This window comes from Musca autumnalis, unplaced genomic scaffold (assembly GCF_047663935.1).
Source record: "Musca autumnalis isolate F117 unplaced genomic scaffold, ASM4766393v1 scaffold_5, whole genome shotgun sequence".
NCBI lineage: Eukaryota > Metazoa > Arthropoda > Insecta > Diptera > Muscidae > Musca > Musca autumnalis.
The window spans coordinates 121,291,707-121,307,051 of record NW_027412088.1 but is presented as its reverse complement, the minus strand read 5'-3'; the positions used below and the strand labels follow the sequence as shown (position 1 = coordinate 121,307,051).

Here is a 15,345-nt window from a genome sequence, read left to right as displayed (position 1 = left end):
ACCTATATGGAAAGCACAGCAAAAAATAATTTAAAACAGATCCATATTATCCCAAATAAGTGTCTAAAAATTATTTATCCAACACACTGGAGATATTTCACATTGCAGTGGCACGAGTAATCGGGATTTGAACTGCCACTGAACCACATTAATAAACTAAACGAAAACTACTTCAATAAGATTCATAATTCACTCTATTCAATAATAAGGGAATGTACACAATAACTTTCACCTATAATAGTAAGCAAAACAAAAGTCATCAAACTGAATATATTGTATCTATAATAGACTATAACATAATATAATCTACTTATAAACGATAATTTTCTAATCTATGTTTGAATTGTTATTAAAATCTTAAGGGTTTTTACCCTTTTTGTCTTTGAATGGCTATACAAATATTGATATGATCTCATAGTAAATATATTAAATATTATTACTCAAAAATGTAAATATTCATATAAGTAAATGTAAATCTGGAGAAATAAATATGAGTTGAAAGGTACACAAATTTCTAGTACTCCTAGAATGTTTGGTATTGAAAATGGGTTATATCGGCAGAAATTTGGTATTTACCATTCGATATAGGTATATAACATGACTACAGAGAATTGGGTGTATAGATGGACGTTGGGGGTGTAGATGTCAAATGGGACAAAGTAGCTGCTCTGAAAAGTTTCCTACTACAAAATTAAAGGAGAGAACACCATTCTTGTTTACACCCTCCTAAGTTTGGGTACAATTTTCGCTACTCTTTGGAATGCGAGAACTCTTTTGTAAGAAATTTTTCGAAAATTGTATTTATGTTAAATATCTGTTATTTGTTATTAAAAACTTACCTCCGAATTTTTTAAGTGGTTTGTACTAAACCGTTCGTCACTGCTGTATGTTGTTAATCCAACTGTCAGTAAGTGGTAGTCTTTCTTGCGTATCCAAGAAACCTGAAATATTGATTAATTTGAATAATTTTAATTAATTACAATAACTAATTAATTGTTTTATGTGTGTTCAAATGAAAACTATAAATATGTATATATGTACGTCATAGTAAAATTAATCAGAAGTGGTGCCGTGTGATGCAATGATCATGTTCTACAGCCAAATTTAATATTTATTGAATAAATTCATATGTTTTCAACAATTCCCAAAATAATTAAATTTAAAGTCATAGAAAGATCTATTTACCAGATCAGGTAGATAGCGCAACAACAACTCCATTCAAGATGTCGAAATGTTTGTTTACGCTTTCATACACCTTTCATACACCTTATAATTTCATCATAGCTTTTATTTAAATTGCTTTGTTTCATGACTGTTTAGTTCAAATCGAGAAAGTCATTTATCGGACTAAAACTTTGCACACTTTTCACATTTGTATGTATACATGAATATGAAACCGTTTTTTCTATAGCCCTCATATAACGGTACCCCCCGATTTCGGGTATTTTGAGGATTTTATCTTCATTCTTAGCTCGAATTGGCTGTAACTTGGCATTTGGACTTCCTAATGGTACAGACACTTCAGGTTTTCGTATAGCCCCCATCCCCCATATAACGGTACCACCCCATTTTTATCTACATTTTCGGACAACATTTGCTGCAATTTGATTATGGGGTTCTCAGTGGTCAAACAAATTGTATTTTTTAAGAAGTTAAAAATAAAAAATTAATTAGATTGAAATCATGATATTGGTAGCGATCAGTAAATTTTGCAAGCTGTCAGTGCGTTTTGTAAACATTTTTCTCTGCAAAGAGGAAAGTGATGAAAACAATAATAAAAATTAAGCTACAATGTTTTATTTATAAATGCACTAAAATGTAAAATGGTGACAAAATTAAACGACAAGCGTTTTATTTGAAAGATTCCATCATCAAGAAGAAGATACTACTTGATGCTAAGCGAAAAATTATTTTGATGATAAGCGAAAAATAATTTGTTTGTGCCCAAACAAAAATATGTTTGCAACATTTTGTAACATATCTCAATTTTATATGTTTGAGTACCAACATATTTTTTATGTTAGAAGATATTTTTTATGGGTGGAGAGAAAACACGTGGTGGAGAGAGGTATAAAAGGGCGAACAAAACTCGAATGGGGACAGTCAGTACGGGACCACGAACGTAAACACATCTTTCTTCGGTAAGTAATTTATTCAGAAGATTAGCCTTGGACGTCCTTAGAGTACTTATCTAGGTCTCTAAGTCGGAAATCCTTGCATATCCTTGTGTATCCTTTTATCCTTGTATATCCTTTGATCTTACATATCCTTACGTAACCTTGTAGTGCTTGAGTACTTATAAAGATCTCTTGCAGCCGTAGTCTTGAATATCCTTGTAGTGCTTGAGTACTTATTAAGGTCTCTTGCTGCCGTAGCTTTGAACATCCTTGTAGAGCTTGAGTACTTATTAAGGTCTCTTGCAGCCGTAGCCTTGAATACCCTTGTAGTGTTTGAGAACTTATTAAGGTCTCTTGCAGCCGTAGCCTTGAATATCCTTGTAGTGCTTGAGTACTTATTAAGGTCTCTTGCAGCCGTAGCTTTGAATATCCTTGTAGTGCTTGAGTACTTAATAAGGTCTCTTGCAACCGCATCCTTGCACTTCCCTGTAGGTCCTGCTTGAGTACTTATCCAGGTCTCTCGCATATCAACCGATCCGGTAGCCTTAGAAGATCCATCCCACCTCCTGAGCACCCAGAGTACTTATCCAGGTCTCTCGCATATCAACCGATCCGGTAGCCTTAGAAGATCCATCCCACCTCCTGAGCACCCAGAGTACTTATCCAGGTCTCTGGTCTACCAATGCCCGGCTTATCGAGTACTTATCCAGGTCCCGAAGTGAAGAATCCTTTTGGCTTAAAATTTTAGTGCGGACCGAAGACTGAAATACCTGTTTTCTTAGTCTAAGTAGATTAAGTGAACTGTAAAGAGTAATTTACCATTTACAAAAAGAAAAAAGAACTATAACTATAAAAGAACATAACCGCTGTCTTCTCCTTTCTGCCTCCAATCAAACGGTTGCTACAATTCCAAGCCATCCACTAGAAAGAGTCGAAGGTGGCATCCCCATGGACGCTAAGCGAGACAGACTTCCGTTCAAAAAGGGCTTCCTGAAATTCTTTCTCCCACCGAGATTCCAAAGTTGGAAGATGAAATCCGGCAAAGAAAGCAGAAGCCCGGGAATTATTTAAGGACTACATGCTGGCCATACAGGATCTCATGCGAATCAGTAGCCATACGGTACAACAAAAGGTGGAACGAATTTTTCAAAACGCATCACCAGAATACATGTGCTACATCCGGAGAAAGGGCTTTACCGACCTGGTAGGCATACTAGAAATGGCCGAAGACGTAGAAAGTGTACCAGCCATGCCCAGCGTTCCCACAGACCACCACCGAAGAATTGAGGAAGAGAACCCCAAGAGAAACCCCGACGCAATGATTAACTCTACCACAGGCTGTCGAAGGTGCAAACAGGAGGGGCACTTCGCCACTGGCTGTCATAATACCCAAATACTATTTTGTTGGGAATGCTGTCGAAGAGGTGTCAGAACGATTCAATGCTGTGGGCAGAGAGCGGGAAACGAGCATCCAGAGAGGTAGGAAATGCGGGCTCCAAGACAAGATATCCCACCACAGAGGGACCACTCTCGAATTCCAAGACTCCCATCTAATAACTAACATTTACATAAGAGAGCGCCTTTGGTCAGCAACGATCGACACTGGAGCAACCAAATGTTTTGTCAACAAATCCTGTGTACACGCAATAGATCCTGATGGAATTAAGACAACTAAAAACACCACCATTTGCTTAGCCGACGGTTTCAGACTACAAATTCAGCAAAACCTGCTCACAGAGGTGATATTCGGAAGGTGCCGCCTCGACATTGAATTTTTAATATTGCCTGGTGCTAGTGAGGATATAATATTGGGGCTTGATTTTCTGCAGCGGAGTCAGACAAAACTAGTATGCGCAGAATTGGACTGTGTCCTCGCAGAATAAACACCACCAGGAACCTTAAGATATCGACACCTAACCATAACATCCGATCAGTCCGAATCAGGTGAGAATAGTAGTAGCCCCAACACGAAACCGGCCGAGATATCGCGCTAGAGTCAGACATCAGAGATCAACAGAGAGTAAACACCTAAGAGAGCTACTAGCACCAGCGAGCCTTAAAGAACTTCGTCGATTTCTAGGGATTGTATCCTGGTTCAGACGATTCGTCCCGGAATTCGCGACAATAGCCCATCCCCTCACATCCGTGATAAAGAAAGGCAAACATTGGCGGTGGACGGAAGATCAGCAAACAGTTTTCGAAATCCTGTAACATCGATTGTCCGAAGCCCCAGTATTGGCGTGTACTGATTTCTCAGTACCGTTCACCCTACAAACCGATGCAAGTGACAATGGGGTAGGCGCCTTGCCATAATTTGGGGGATTCGAAAGATATCTTTGAAGTGGCTCAACTCTATCGATAACCCAACCGGAAGGTTGGCGCGCTGGGCCCTTGAACTGCAACAGTACAATTTCCCAATTCAATATAGCTGTTGGCGTGATACCAGTGTGAGAAACCCAAAAAGAAAAGAAATAAAAACAATTTGGTGCGTATAATTTTATGTATGTTTATTTTCAAATCTTTGTTATAAAGTTGGTGGGTTTCAAAGAATTAAAACTTTACCTTTATGCTTGTGTCGTTAACGAAAGCGAAAGAACAAGTGAAGTTGCAGGTGGGCAGAATAACGATAATAAAGCCGTGACTATGCGAATAAAGCTTTCCAGGAGAGATAGTAGAAAAGAGCGAACTCTCTCCTACAATCCAAACTAGGCGAATAAGGCTCCTGGAAGAAGTGCAGAGAAGATTTCCCCGTAGAGCTCGAAAAAGCGGCCAATTAACGTAGTTAATTGGAATGCTGGGAAGGGGAAACAAAGTATCGAACATATACATTAGCGTAACCAATGTATCGAATTTATACATTTGCCGCCCACCTTGACGCGCTATCTGCAAGGCAACAGGGTTAGACTAATTCGCGAGCAAACTTAAAGTACGGTTAGTAGTGGAGTATGTTGCAAGTGAGAGGTGTCGTAGTTCAGTCTCTATTGAGCATTTTAGGTGTAATTAATTTTTTACTTAATTGGACAAGCATGTTTTTTCAATTTAGGGGTGTACTGCGACTGAAATAACCCAGGAAAACGAAGTATATTGTGAGGTGGGCAAACAACTTTGAGCCATGACGCGCGATTTTGCATTTTACACGGCATTGGAAGGATACTGATTGTTCGTAGTGCGAAGATAGTCGTAAATCCTAAATGAATTTTCAATGACACGAGAAATTCCGACGAAATGGTCCCTTTATTAGAAAACAATGTCCTAAGGCAACAAGGACGAAAATAAAAACCGAAAGATGCCAGAAATGATGCAGCAGACAGGTCAGAAGTGGCTTCTAAGTGAACTGCTTTAGTTAAAAAGCAGGTGAAGACAAGTACGTAACCCTTGGTAATTCGACACGCTTTACCCGTAAATGTCTTCATATCAAAGGAAGAGGATCCTAATATGTGATACGAAGTATACGAAACATTAACTGATTTCCACCTTGAATGGAAATAGCGTCAACGAATTCTGAAAGAAGACGAACAAATCGACAACAATACGGCAATAAAATGCGCTGCGGATGGCGCTCAGTGTAGGACGGTGTTGGAAACTTAACAAGGCTGTTATTAACACACAAACCAGGGTTTAGTGAAAGGAGTGAGCTTTAAGAAGACAATGGAGACTGTTCTAATAACACTTATGTTCCTCAGCAAGATAACTCCTTGAGTAAGAACTGCTAAATTAAGCTTAACTGCCTTATTTCGCAAGGATCGAAAGAAAGAATCCAAATGAGCATTCCATAGTTCTACGAAGAAACTAACCTTAGCATCAACGAGTTCATGCGGAGAAATAGACAAGTTTGTCCTATGATTTGATGTAAAATTCCTCAGTTCAAACTTTGGGGTAGTTAAGGCTAACGAATGCGCGGCAGCGATAACGTCATCTGTATACATCGCTGAAGAATGTAAATTGCGAGTTGATTAGAGTTTGATTAGAGTGTCATCTGCTTATTGACAAGGTGTACAAATTACGAGGAAGGGCGCACAGTGTATCCCACATGTGACCGTTTGAAACTTAAATTTTAGATCGGGTCAGAAGGAGAAGTTGTACACAAAATGATTTGGAAAGAAAAATGCTTGAGATCGACGCTATCTATAGAACTCGTCTACCTGAAGAGTTGGAAGAAGATCATTAAATCTAATACCATTGGGCGACTTGTTGAAAAAATAGAATACTACGAGAAGTTTTGTGGTCGATTTGTCAAGGTTAATGACAGGATGATGTGGAAGGTAACAACGAGTGAATTAAAATAAGATTTGGAGGGTTAAACATAATCGATTTTTACCGAGGTCTTCGAAGAAGAGAATTTTCCGACCGACAAAACTGTTTCGAAACGTTTCTACGAGAATACCCCAGTTGCAATGTTTGCGGAAATCCGGATTTAAAGGGAAGCGTTACTGCGTAACGACCCTCCGAATCTCGCACTGTCGTAGCACGATAATTCCTCTCACGAAACATGTCCGATGGTGACCGGAGTAGTGTTTCGTTGAGAGATTCCTCCTCAGCTATATCCAACACAGTCGTAAAGACCTGGACTGAGGATTGAGGCGTGGGACCAGTCAGAATCCAGTCAAATATCGTGTTTTGGGCTAACATGGACCCCAGAATGATTCTTTGCGTCCCTTCCCGCAAAATCTGTGGATACCAATCTGCCCCCAACAATAAATCGACAGGTCGTAAATCAAAAAGACTATCATCGGCTAAACTAATCACGGTGCTCTTGAAACAATTTAAATGGAAGGTGCTTACACCTCGGAAGTTTTTGCGGATTCTGAAACTACAGTGTTTATAGATGAGAAAAATCATGAAACAAAAAAATCCCCGGAGCGCTTCTTAAATAAATCGCGATTTAAATTGACATTTTAGGGGTTGTTTAGGTTTTCACGATTTTGCTTAAAAACCGCAAGTCCTATCAAAATGGGACTAAAGAAGATGTTGTAGCTATGAAAATTCTCTATATGATCGACCTTTACGGTCTTTTAATAGTTTTTACCGTTTTTGAGATATAGAAGTTCAAATTGGGACAATGCTCTAACTGTATCGTCTTAACTAACTCGCCTCAACTAACTTTTGACGAAAACCGCTTAAACAGGTCGAGTTTTTGTGAATTCTGAAACAGCAATGTTCATAGATGAGAAAAATTCAAAAATAAAAAAAATCGCTGTAGGGCTTTTTAAATAAATCGCGGTCGAAATTCACATTTTTAGGCGTTTTTTAGGTTTTCACGATTTTGCTTGGAAACCGCAAATCCATTCGAAATGGAGTAAAGAAAATGTTGTAGCTGTGAAAACTCTCTAGAGGATTGACGTTTATCATTTGTTCCAAGCCTGTACCATTTTTGAGATAAAGAAGCTCAGTTTACATTTTTAGGATTTTTTGTTAGGGTTTCGGGATTTTGCTTGAATACGGTAAGTTTTATCGATATGGGACCTGAGAAAATCTTAAAGCTGTAAAAATTCTCTACAAGACTGGCTTAAGTAACTTACCCTAAGTTGTACTATTTTTTTAGATATATAAGTTTAAGTTGTGAATTTGCAGTCATGACATTGTTTTATAAGGGGGCGATACAGAATTGAATTGAATTTGAATTGTGCCAATTTGAACATCTATATATCAAAAACGGTAACAACTTTGAAAATACCATAATGTAGAGAATTTTCATAGCTACAACATCTTCTTTAGTCCCATTTTGATAGGACTTGCGGTTTCTAAGCAAAATCGTGAAAACCTAAACAACCCCTAAAAATGTCAACTTAAATCGCGATTTATTTAAAAAGCGCTCCGGCGATTTTTTTGTTTTTTTTTTTTGATTTTTCTCATCTATTAACATTGTAGTTTCAGAATCCGCAAAAACTTCCAAGGTGTAAGCACCTTCCATTTAAAATTGTTTCAAGAGCACCGTGTAATATTAGGCAATCGAGAAGTGATGTTTGAACTGAGGGGACATGAGGGAAGGCTTCCGGAAATTTTTGGAAGAACAAACGCACAAGTTTCTTCAATTAAGGAGGAATCGAAACGTGAACCAATGCGAAACGAAAAATTTTTCTTCGAAGTGGCATATGTTGAGCTATTAACACCAGAAACAGTAGCAGTGATTGACTGGGTGGGCAATTTAAGGCGCTTTCAGTAATAAAAGAAGCTTCTGAACCTGGGTTTATAAGAGCCCGAAACTTCTAAATGAACAATGTTGACCATCGCAGTACTTAGCAAGACATTCCGATTTTGGGATGCATGGAACACTTGACTATTCATGGCTCTAGGATTAGCGCCGGTGGAAGTAGAAGCTATGTTTCCATCTACTTGTGGAGGTTGGCTATTGGTCAACGACGAAAGAGATGTGGATGGTCAAGGTCAAGGAGATGAAGAAGGCCTATGCAGCATAGTATGATGGCGACTATTGCAAATATTACAATTGTGGGTACTAGAGCAGTCTTTGACTAAATGTCCCACCGATAGACAATTGAGACAGCAACCCTGCTTTTTAGCGGCAATGAATGGGATTCTTTTCTACAAAGTATGCAGGCCGATTTCGATTTATCTTTAATCGAAGAAGTAGCTAGATTGGTTTTGACTCTACTTTTCGGAATGGAAAAAGAAATAGGACCTCTCATGTCCCTAAGGCAAGCTAAAGTTTGGATTCTTTCTGTTAAGAACTTTGTTTAAGTTAGAAACTCTCTATTGGTATTTTCACTACAAATCTCCAGGGAGCCTTTGTTCGCCTAGTTCGGATCGCAGAGAGGCCTCCCTTCCTTAAGCGTTCTCTACAAACCCTCTGAGAAACTATGTTCGCTTACGGCGGACGGTAGGGTGATATTTCCAATCATTGTCCTACAAATCTTCTCAGAGACTATGTTCGCTCAGCGCGGATCGTAGAGAGTACTCTCTTGGTAGTGGAATTTCTCTGCAATTTCTCCCTGGAACTATATTCGCTCAGTTCGGATCGTAGTGAGAACTTTCCAATAAGCAGTGATTGCCACAGCCTTGATTCACTCTCGGTTTTTACACACAAAACACTTATTAGTCATCTCCTCACCAGTACGGAAGTACTTCCCGGTTTACTCGCGAATTGTAACGCGTCTCACCCACACCAGGTAAAGTCATCAGCACTTTTCGCCTAATAAATCACCCTACACACCATTATTGTTATTATACAAACTAAAAACCTTTGTGTTTTATTTTCCTCTCCTCTTTTATTTATCGGTAACACTCGGGTTTGTATCACCATTCTCATCTCCACAAACAACAACTATTCTCTGCGGCCTCTCTGAGCTATCAACTAAACATTTGGTCCAGTCGAGCCGGATAAGTTCCTTTGGATTTTGTTGTTGTCCACCTAAACATTTCATCCAATCGAGACGAATCATTGGACAACTTACTCGGTGTTGTTTGTGTTATTCGGAGTTTTTTCTCTTTTTACCACACAAAAGATTCCCCAATCACCCCTCACCACCATCCTCATCATCAAACCATCATACATTATCACCATCAACACATATTCCACCAAAAAACATACCAGGTATGTAAATTCAGTGTTTTCCATAAGTGAGCAAATCGCGAGTGTTAAATTTTTATCTCTTTTCGCATAAAAAATATTTCGGTTACTGATCGACTTTAGTTCACCCTATCGGTCGGCAATTACAAACAAATACGGTTAAAATCTTCATACAGTCCACACACTAAATCATTTTATAAAAATTCTCACCAAAATAGGTTGCATTCCCCTTGAAATATTAGCAAAATATCGTTTATTTTGTGAATATAATAAATCTAATATACGGCATACTGTGTTTCTTTATTATTCACCAACTAGGGTAGTGATCGCCAATACGTGTTGTTGTTTTATTTATTTCGGTTTTTTCTCACTATCCCTACGTCAATAATTCAGTGAGAATTGCAACAACAAACGTATTACAAATTACCCGCCTTTTTGCATTTCTTCTAGCGTCACTTGTAAAACGAAAAAAACCTACCAACAACAAGCCAATACGTTGTGGTCTCTCTACCTGCTTACCTACTAGTACATACCAGCATACGTCTACTGCGACGCTAGTTGTGTTTTATTTCTTTTTGTTGTACACATTCGTTATTACTACGGTTACAGTGGGTCGCAGGTGGAAAAATAATTTTTTTTGTATAAATTATATTTTAATATTTTTTCGGAAAAATAAATATTTGCATATTTTTAAAAAAAATAATCGGTATTCGGTATAAACGTTTTTTTGGACATCGTACACCCTACTATCGGCATTATATATTTATATTTTTAGTAAATATAACATATATATTTATTCAAGTATTCAATATAAATTTATATTTATGTACTAAAATCGCCTTTTTTATTAACATATTTAAATTTTCGGTTTCGGTTTTTTGCTTTTTTGGTTGTTCTGAAGTAGTGCACCCTACATTTGGTCCCTTTGGAATTTAAAATTTTCATTTTTCACAAGGAAAATTCCCAAATTATTTGGTTTTCGATATTTTGGCCATTTGTGTTTTCCCATTTCACAAAAATTAATCGATTTTGGACATTCAGTCATTGATTCACCCTACACCTCGCTGCTAAAACAATAAATTCAATTGATTTGTTGCAGTTTTTTGGAAAACTATTGTCTTTTTTGCAATTTTTGAACAGATTCGCGGGAATTTGTTTAATTTTTCGGACATTTGGTTTATTTGTGTTTCCTCTTCACCTAAATAAATTTGTTTTGGAGCTTTTAGTCCTTGATTCACCCTACACCTCGTGCAAAAATAATAAACTCTATTGCATTTTTGCAACTTTTTGTTCATTTTTGTGAATTATTCCTACTAATTCGTGGAAATTTGTCTGACAAATTCTGTACAAAGAAATTCTGTACAATGCCGGTCACACCTTTAGATCTCTTTATCAGAGCATCGGATGCTTTGATCAAATTCGATTCCCATTTCAACCAAATGCGGGATGATCTGTTAGATCAGTACGACTTAGAGTTTCGTAGCACAGAATTGGACAAGCTGTGGTCAAAGGTCCAATTAACATTCGATCGTTGCCTCGATTATTTAATGTCGGCGGTAGATTCGAAAAAGGATGACATAGATTCGTTAGATAGTAAATACGAAGTGTGTCATCAGACTTACATTACTTGTAGGTCAACTATGAACCGCAAGTTAGCAAAAATTCGCCAATCTTCTAAATCCTCACCTCACACCTCAATAAATCGTTCAGACCTCTCGGCAGAAGAATTTCATGGCGACCATGCAAATAACTTGAGCACTTCGACACAGGCGTCGCGGATAATCGGCACTCAGGTGGATCCTCCTTTCGTTCAAAACAGTTTTCAAACTCGAGAATCATTCTTTTCACCAAATCCGGATAGTGTACATAACCTTGTACTTCCTCCATGCGACGTAGAAACCTTTCATGGTAATTTTTTGTCATGGCCATCTTTCAGAGACCTTTTCACCGCGATATATGTAAATAATTCTGGTCTTAGTGACATTGAGAGACTCTGTCATTTAGTTAGAAAAACAGACGGCGAAGCTAAAGAAATTGTATCTAAGTTCCCATTAACTCACCGTAGCTTCGTCTTAGCATGGACAGCTCTCAAAAATCGGTTTGACAATAAACGGGTTATTGTCAATAGTCACTTGAAGCTTCTCTTTGATCTTCCATACATCGATCGTGAAACTAGTTCGGGATTGAAAACCCTTCAGCGCGGAATAAATAGTTGTTTATCTGCTATGGCCGTATATGATGTCACCACAGTACATTGGGATCCTATCATAGTCTTCATTTGTATCCAGCGATTACCGCGAATAACTGTCACTCTATGGGAACAGAGTGTTAGAGACAAATCGGCTTTGTCTTCTTGGGAAGACTTGGATTCATTTATTTCTGAAAGAATCCAGACACTTGACTGTTTGCGTGATATCAAAGGCCCTGAACCCAATACAAAGTCTTCTTCGAAAGAATTTAAATCACCAATCACCAACAATTCGGTTTATAAAAAATTCAAATCACCAGCCACGATAACTTGTCTTCTATGTCCAACGGAAATTCATTCTTTGCGATCTTGTCCAAAGTTTAAACAATAGTCCTTTGAGCAAAAATCTTCAACGGTGAAGAAACAAGGCAGTTGTTGGAATTGTCTTTCACGGGGTCATACAATTAAAACTTGTACTAGCGCCCATAATTGCAATATGTGTCGTGGAAGACATCACACCCTCCTCCACCGTATTACTAATTCACCTCCCTCAACTCCTTCTTCATCAAGTTCTACACCTTCTTCTTCTCGCCATTCTGTACTTCACCACAATGACAATATTGCTTCTACATCCACCGGCGCCAACCCAACTATAGCAAATCAACAAGTTTTCCATACATTACAGAATCGTAATGTTCTTCTGGGAACTGTTATAGTGAATCTAATCCATAACGGTAAAGATTATCCAGTTAGAGCTCTGATCGATCCAGCATCAGAGGGTTCTTTTATCTCAGACACCATAAGAAAACGGTTAAATTTGCCTACTTGCTCTGCTCTAGCTCGTATTTCAGGAGTAACGGGAACGGTATCAGCTAATATTCAAAAGAGTTGTTCTCTGAAAATCGGTTCAAGAATCAATTCTTCTTTGGTACTTCAAACAGAAGCATTTATTCTCCCTCGGATATCGGATGATCTTCCATCTTTCTCAATAGATCCCGATATAACACATCGTTTACCAAACATTCGGTTAGCTGATCCACACTTTTGATCGGAGCTGATTTATACCCAAAAATCCTTTTAGACGGAATTCACCCAAATATACTCGGTTCACTTCTTGCACAAAATACGGTATTCGGATGGATCCTAACTGGTCCAATGTCCTTTTCTCCCGTTAATTCGAACGAATAATGTTCAAAAAGACTGCACCAACAGACAACCAAAACCAAAATTTCAAAATATTTCCACCAGGATGTATTTCCTATCGGTTCTCACCACGTATTGAAATATACATTATCTAACTGGTTATTCAAAAAATGTTTTACAATTAAGTCGTCATCGGGATGATTCTAGCGTCATATACATTTATTTTTCCCTTCTCCAGTTTTATTAGTTACCCAACGGCTATTGTTTGACACAGTACTAAATTTTAAATATAAGATCGCCAACATATTGAATTAAAATGCAATCATCGAAAAAGCTCACCTACCCTGAATTTACATACTTGGATTCCTAGTTGTAAGTTTCTTTAAGTTCGCCCATTTTATGTTGAAACACCCCTATGTGTTTCAAGGCTGGCGGCTAATGTTTAAGTTAGAAACTCTCTATTGGTATTTTCACTACAAATCTCCAGGGAGCCTTTGTTCGCCTAGTTCGGATCGCAGAGAGGCCTCCCTTCCTTAAGCGTTCTCTACAAACCCTCTGAGAAACTATGTTCGCTTACGGCGGACGGTAGGGTGATATTTCCAATCATTGTCCTACAAATCTTCTCAGAGACTATGTTCGCTCAGCGCGGATCGTAGAGAGTACTCTCTTGGTAGTGGAATTTCTCTGCAATTTCTCCCTGGAACTATATTCGCTCAGTTCGGATCGTAGTGAGAACTTTCCAATAAGCAGTGATTGCCACAGCCTTGATTCACTCTCGGTTTTTACACACAAAACACTTATTAGTCATCTCCTCACCAGTACGGAAGTACTTCCCGGTTTACTCGCGAATTGTAACGCGTCTCACCCACACCAGGTAAAGTCATCAGCACTTTTCGCCTAATAAATCACCCTACACACCATTATTGTTATTATACAAACTAAAAACCTTTGTGTTTTATTTTCCTCTCCTCTTTTATTTATCGGTAACACTCGGGTTTGTATCACCATTCTCATCTCCACAAACAACAACTATTCTCTGCGGCCTCTCTGAGCTATCAACTAAACATTTGGTCCAGTCGAGCCGGATAAGTTCCTTTGGATTTTGTTGTTGTCCACCTAAACATTTCATCCAATCGAGACGAATCATTGGACAACTTACTCGGTGTTGTTTGTGTTATTCGGAGTTTTTTCTCTTTTTACCACACAAAAGATTCCCCAATCACCCCTCACCACCATCCTCATCATCAAACCATCATACATTATCACCATCAACACATATTCCACCAAAAAACATACCAGGTATGTAAATTCAGTGTTTTCCATAAGTGAGCAAATCGCGAGTGTTAAATTTTTATCTCTTTTCGCATAAAAAATATTTCGGTTACTGATCGACTTTAGTTCACCCTATCGGTCGGCAATTACAAACAAATACGGTTAAAATCTTCATACAGTCCACACACTAAATCATTTTATAAAAATTCTCACCAAAATAGGTTGCATTCCCCTTGAAATATTAGCAAAATATCGTTTATTTTGTGAATATAATAAATCTAATATACGGCATACTGTGTTTCTTTATTATTCACCAACTAGGGTAGTGATCGCCAATACGTGTTGTTGTTTTATTTATTTCGGTTTTTTCTCACTATCCCTACGTCAATAATTCAGTGAGAATTGCAACAACAAACGTATTACAAATTACCCGCCTTTTTGCATTTCTTCTAGCGTCACTTATAAAACGAAAAAAACCTACCAACAACAAGCCAATACGTTGTGGTCTCTCTACCTGCTTACCTACTAGTACATACCAGCATACGTCTACTGCGACGCTAGTTGTGTTTTATTTCTTTTTGTTGTACACATTCGTTATTACTACGGTTACAGTGGGTCGCAGGTGGAAAAATAATTTTTTTTGTATAAATTATATTTTGATATTTTTTCGGAAAAATAAATATTTGCATATTTTTAAAAAAAAAAATCGGTATTCGGTATAAACGTTTTTTTGGACATCGTACACCCTACTATCGGCATTATATATTTATATTTTTAGTAAATATAACATATATATTTATTCAAGTATTCAATATAAATTTATATTTATGTACTAAAATCGCCTTTTTTATTAACATATTTAAATTTTCGGTTTCGGTTTTTTGCTTTTTTGGTTGTTCTGAAGTAGTGCACCCTACATTTGGTCCCTTTGGAATTTAAAATTTTCATTTTTCACAAGGAAAATTCCCAAATTATTTGGTTTTCGATATTTTGGCCATTTGTGTTTTCCCATTTCACAAAAATTAATCGATTTTGGACATTCAGTCATTGATTCACCCTACACCTCGCTGCTAAAACAATAAATTCAATTGATTTGTTGC

General features: G+C 37.7%; 1 protein-coding gene across 5 annotated transcripts in view; it reads right to left on the bottom strand.

The window, feature by feature from the left end:
* The window catches only part of dpr13 (defective proboscis extension response 13), a 624,158-nt gene that overhangs the window by 336,574 nt on the left and 272,239 nt on the right, over positions 1-15,345 (bottom strand). For all 5 annotated transcript variants that reach the window (XM_073955866.1, XM_073955867.1, XM_073955865.1 and 2 more), the window contains one exon: positions 840-941. In XM_073955866.1, the coding sequence (XP_073811967.1) occupies positions 840-941 (102 nt within the window). The remainder of the gene's footprint in view (positions 1-839; positions 942-15,345) is intronic.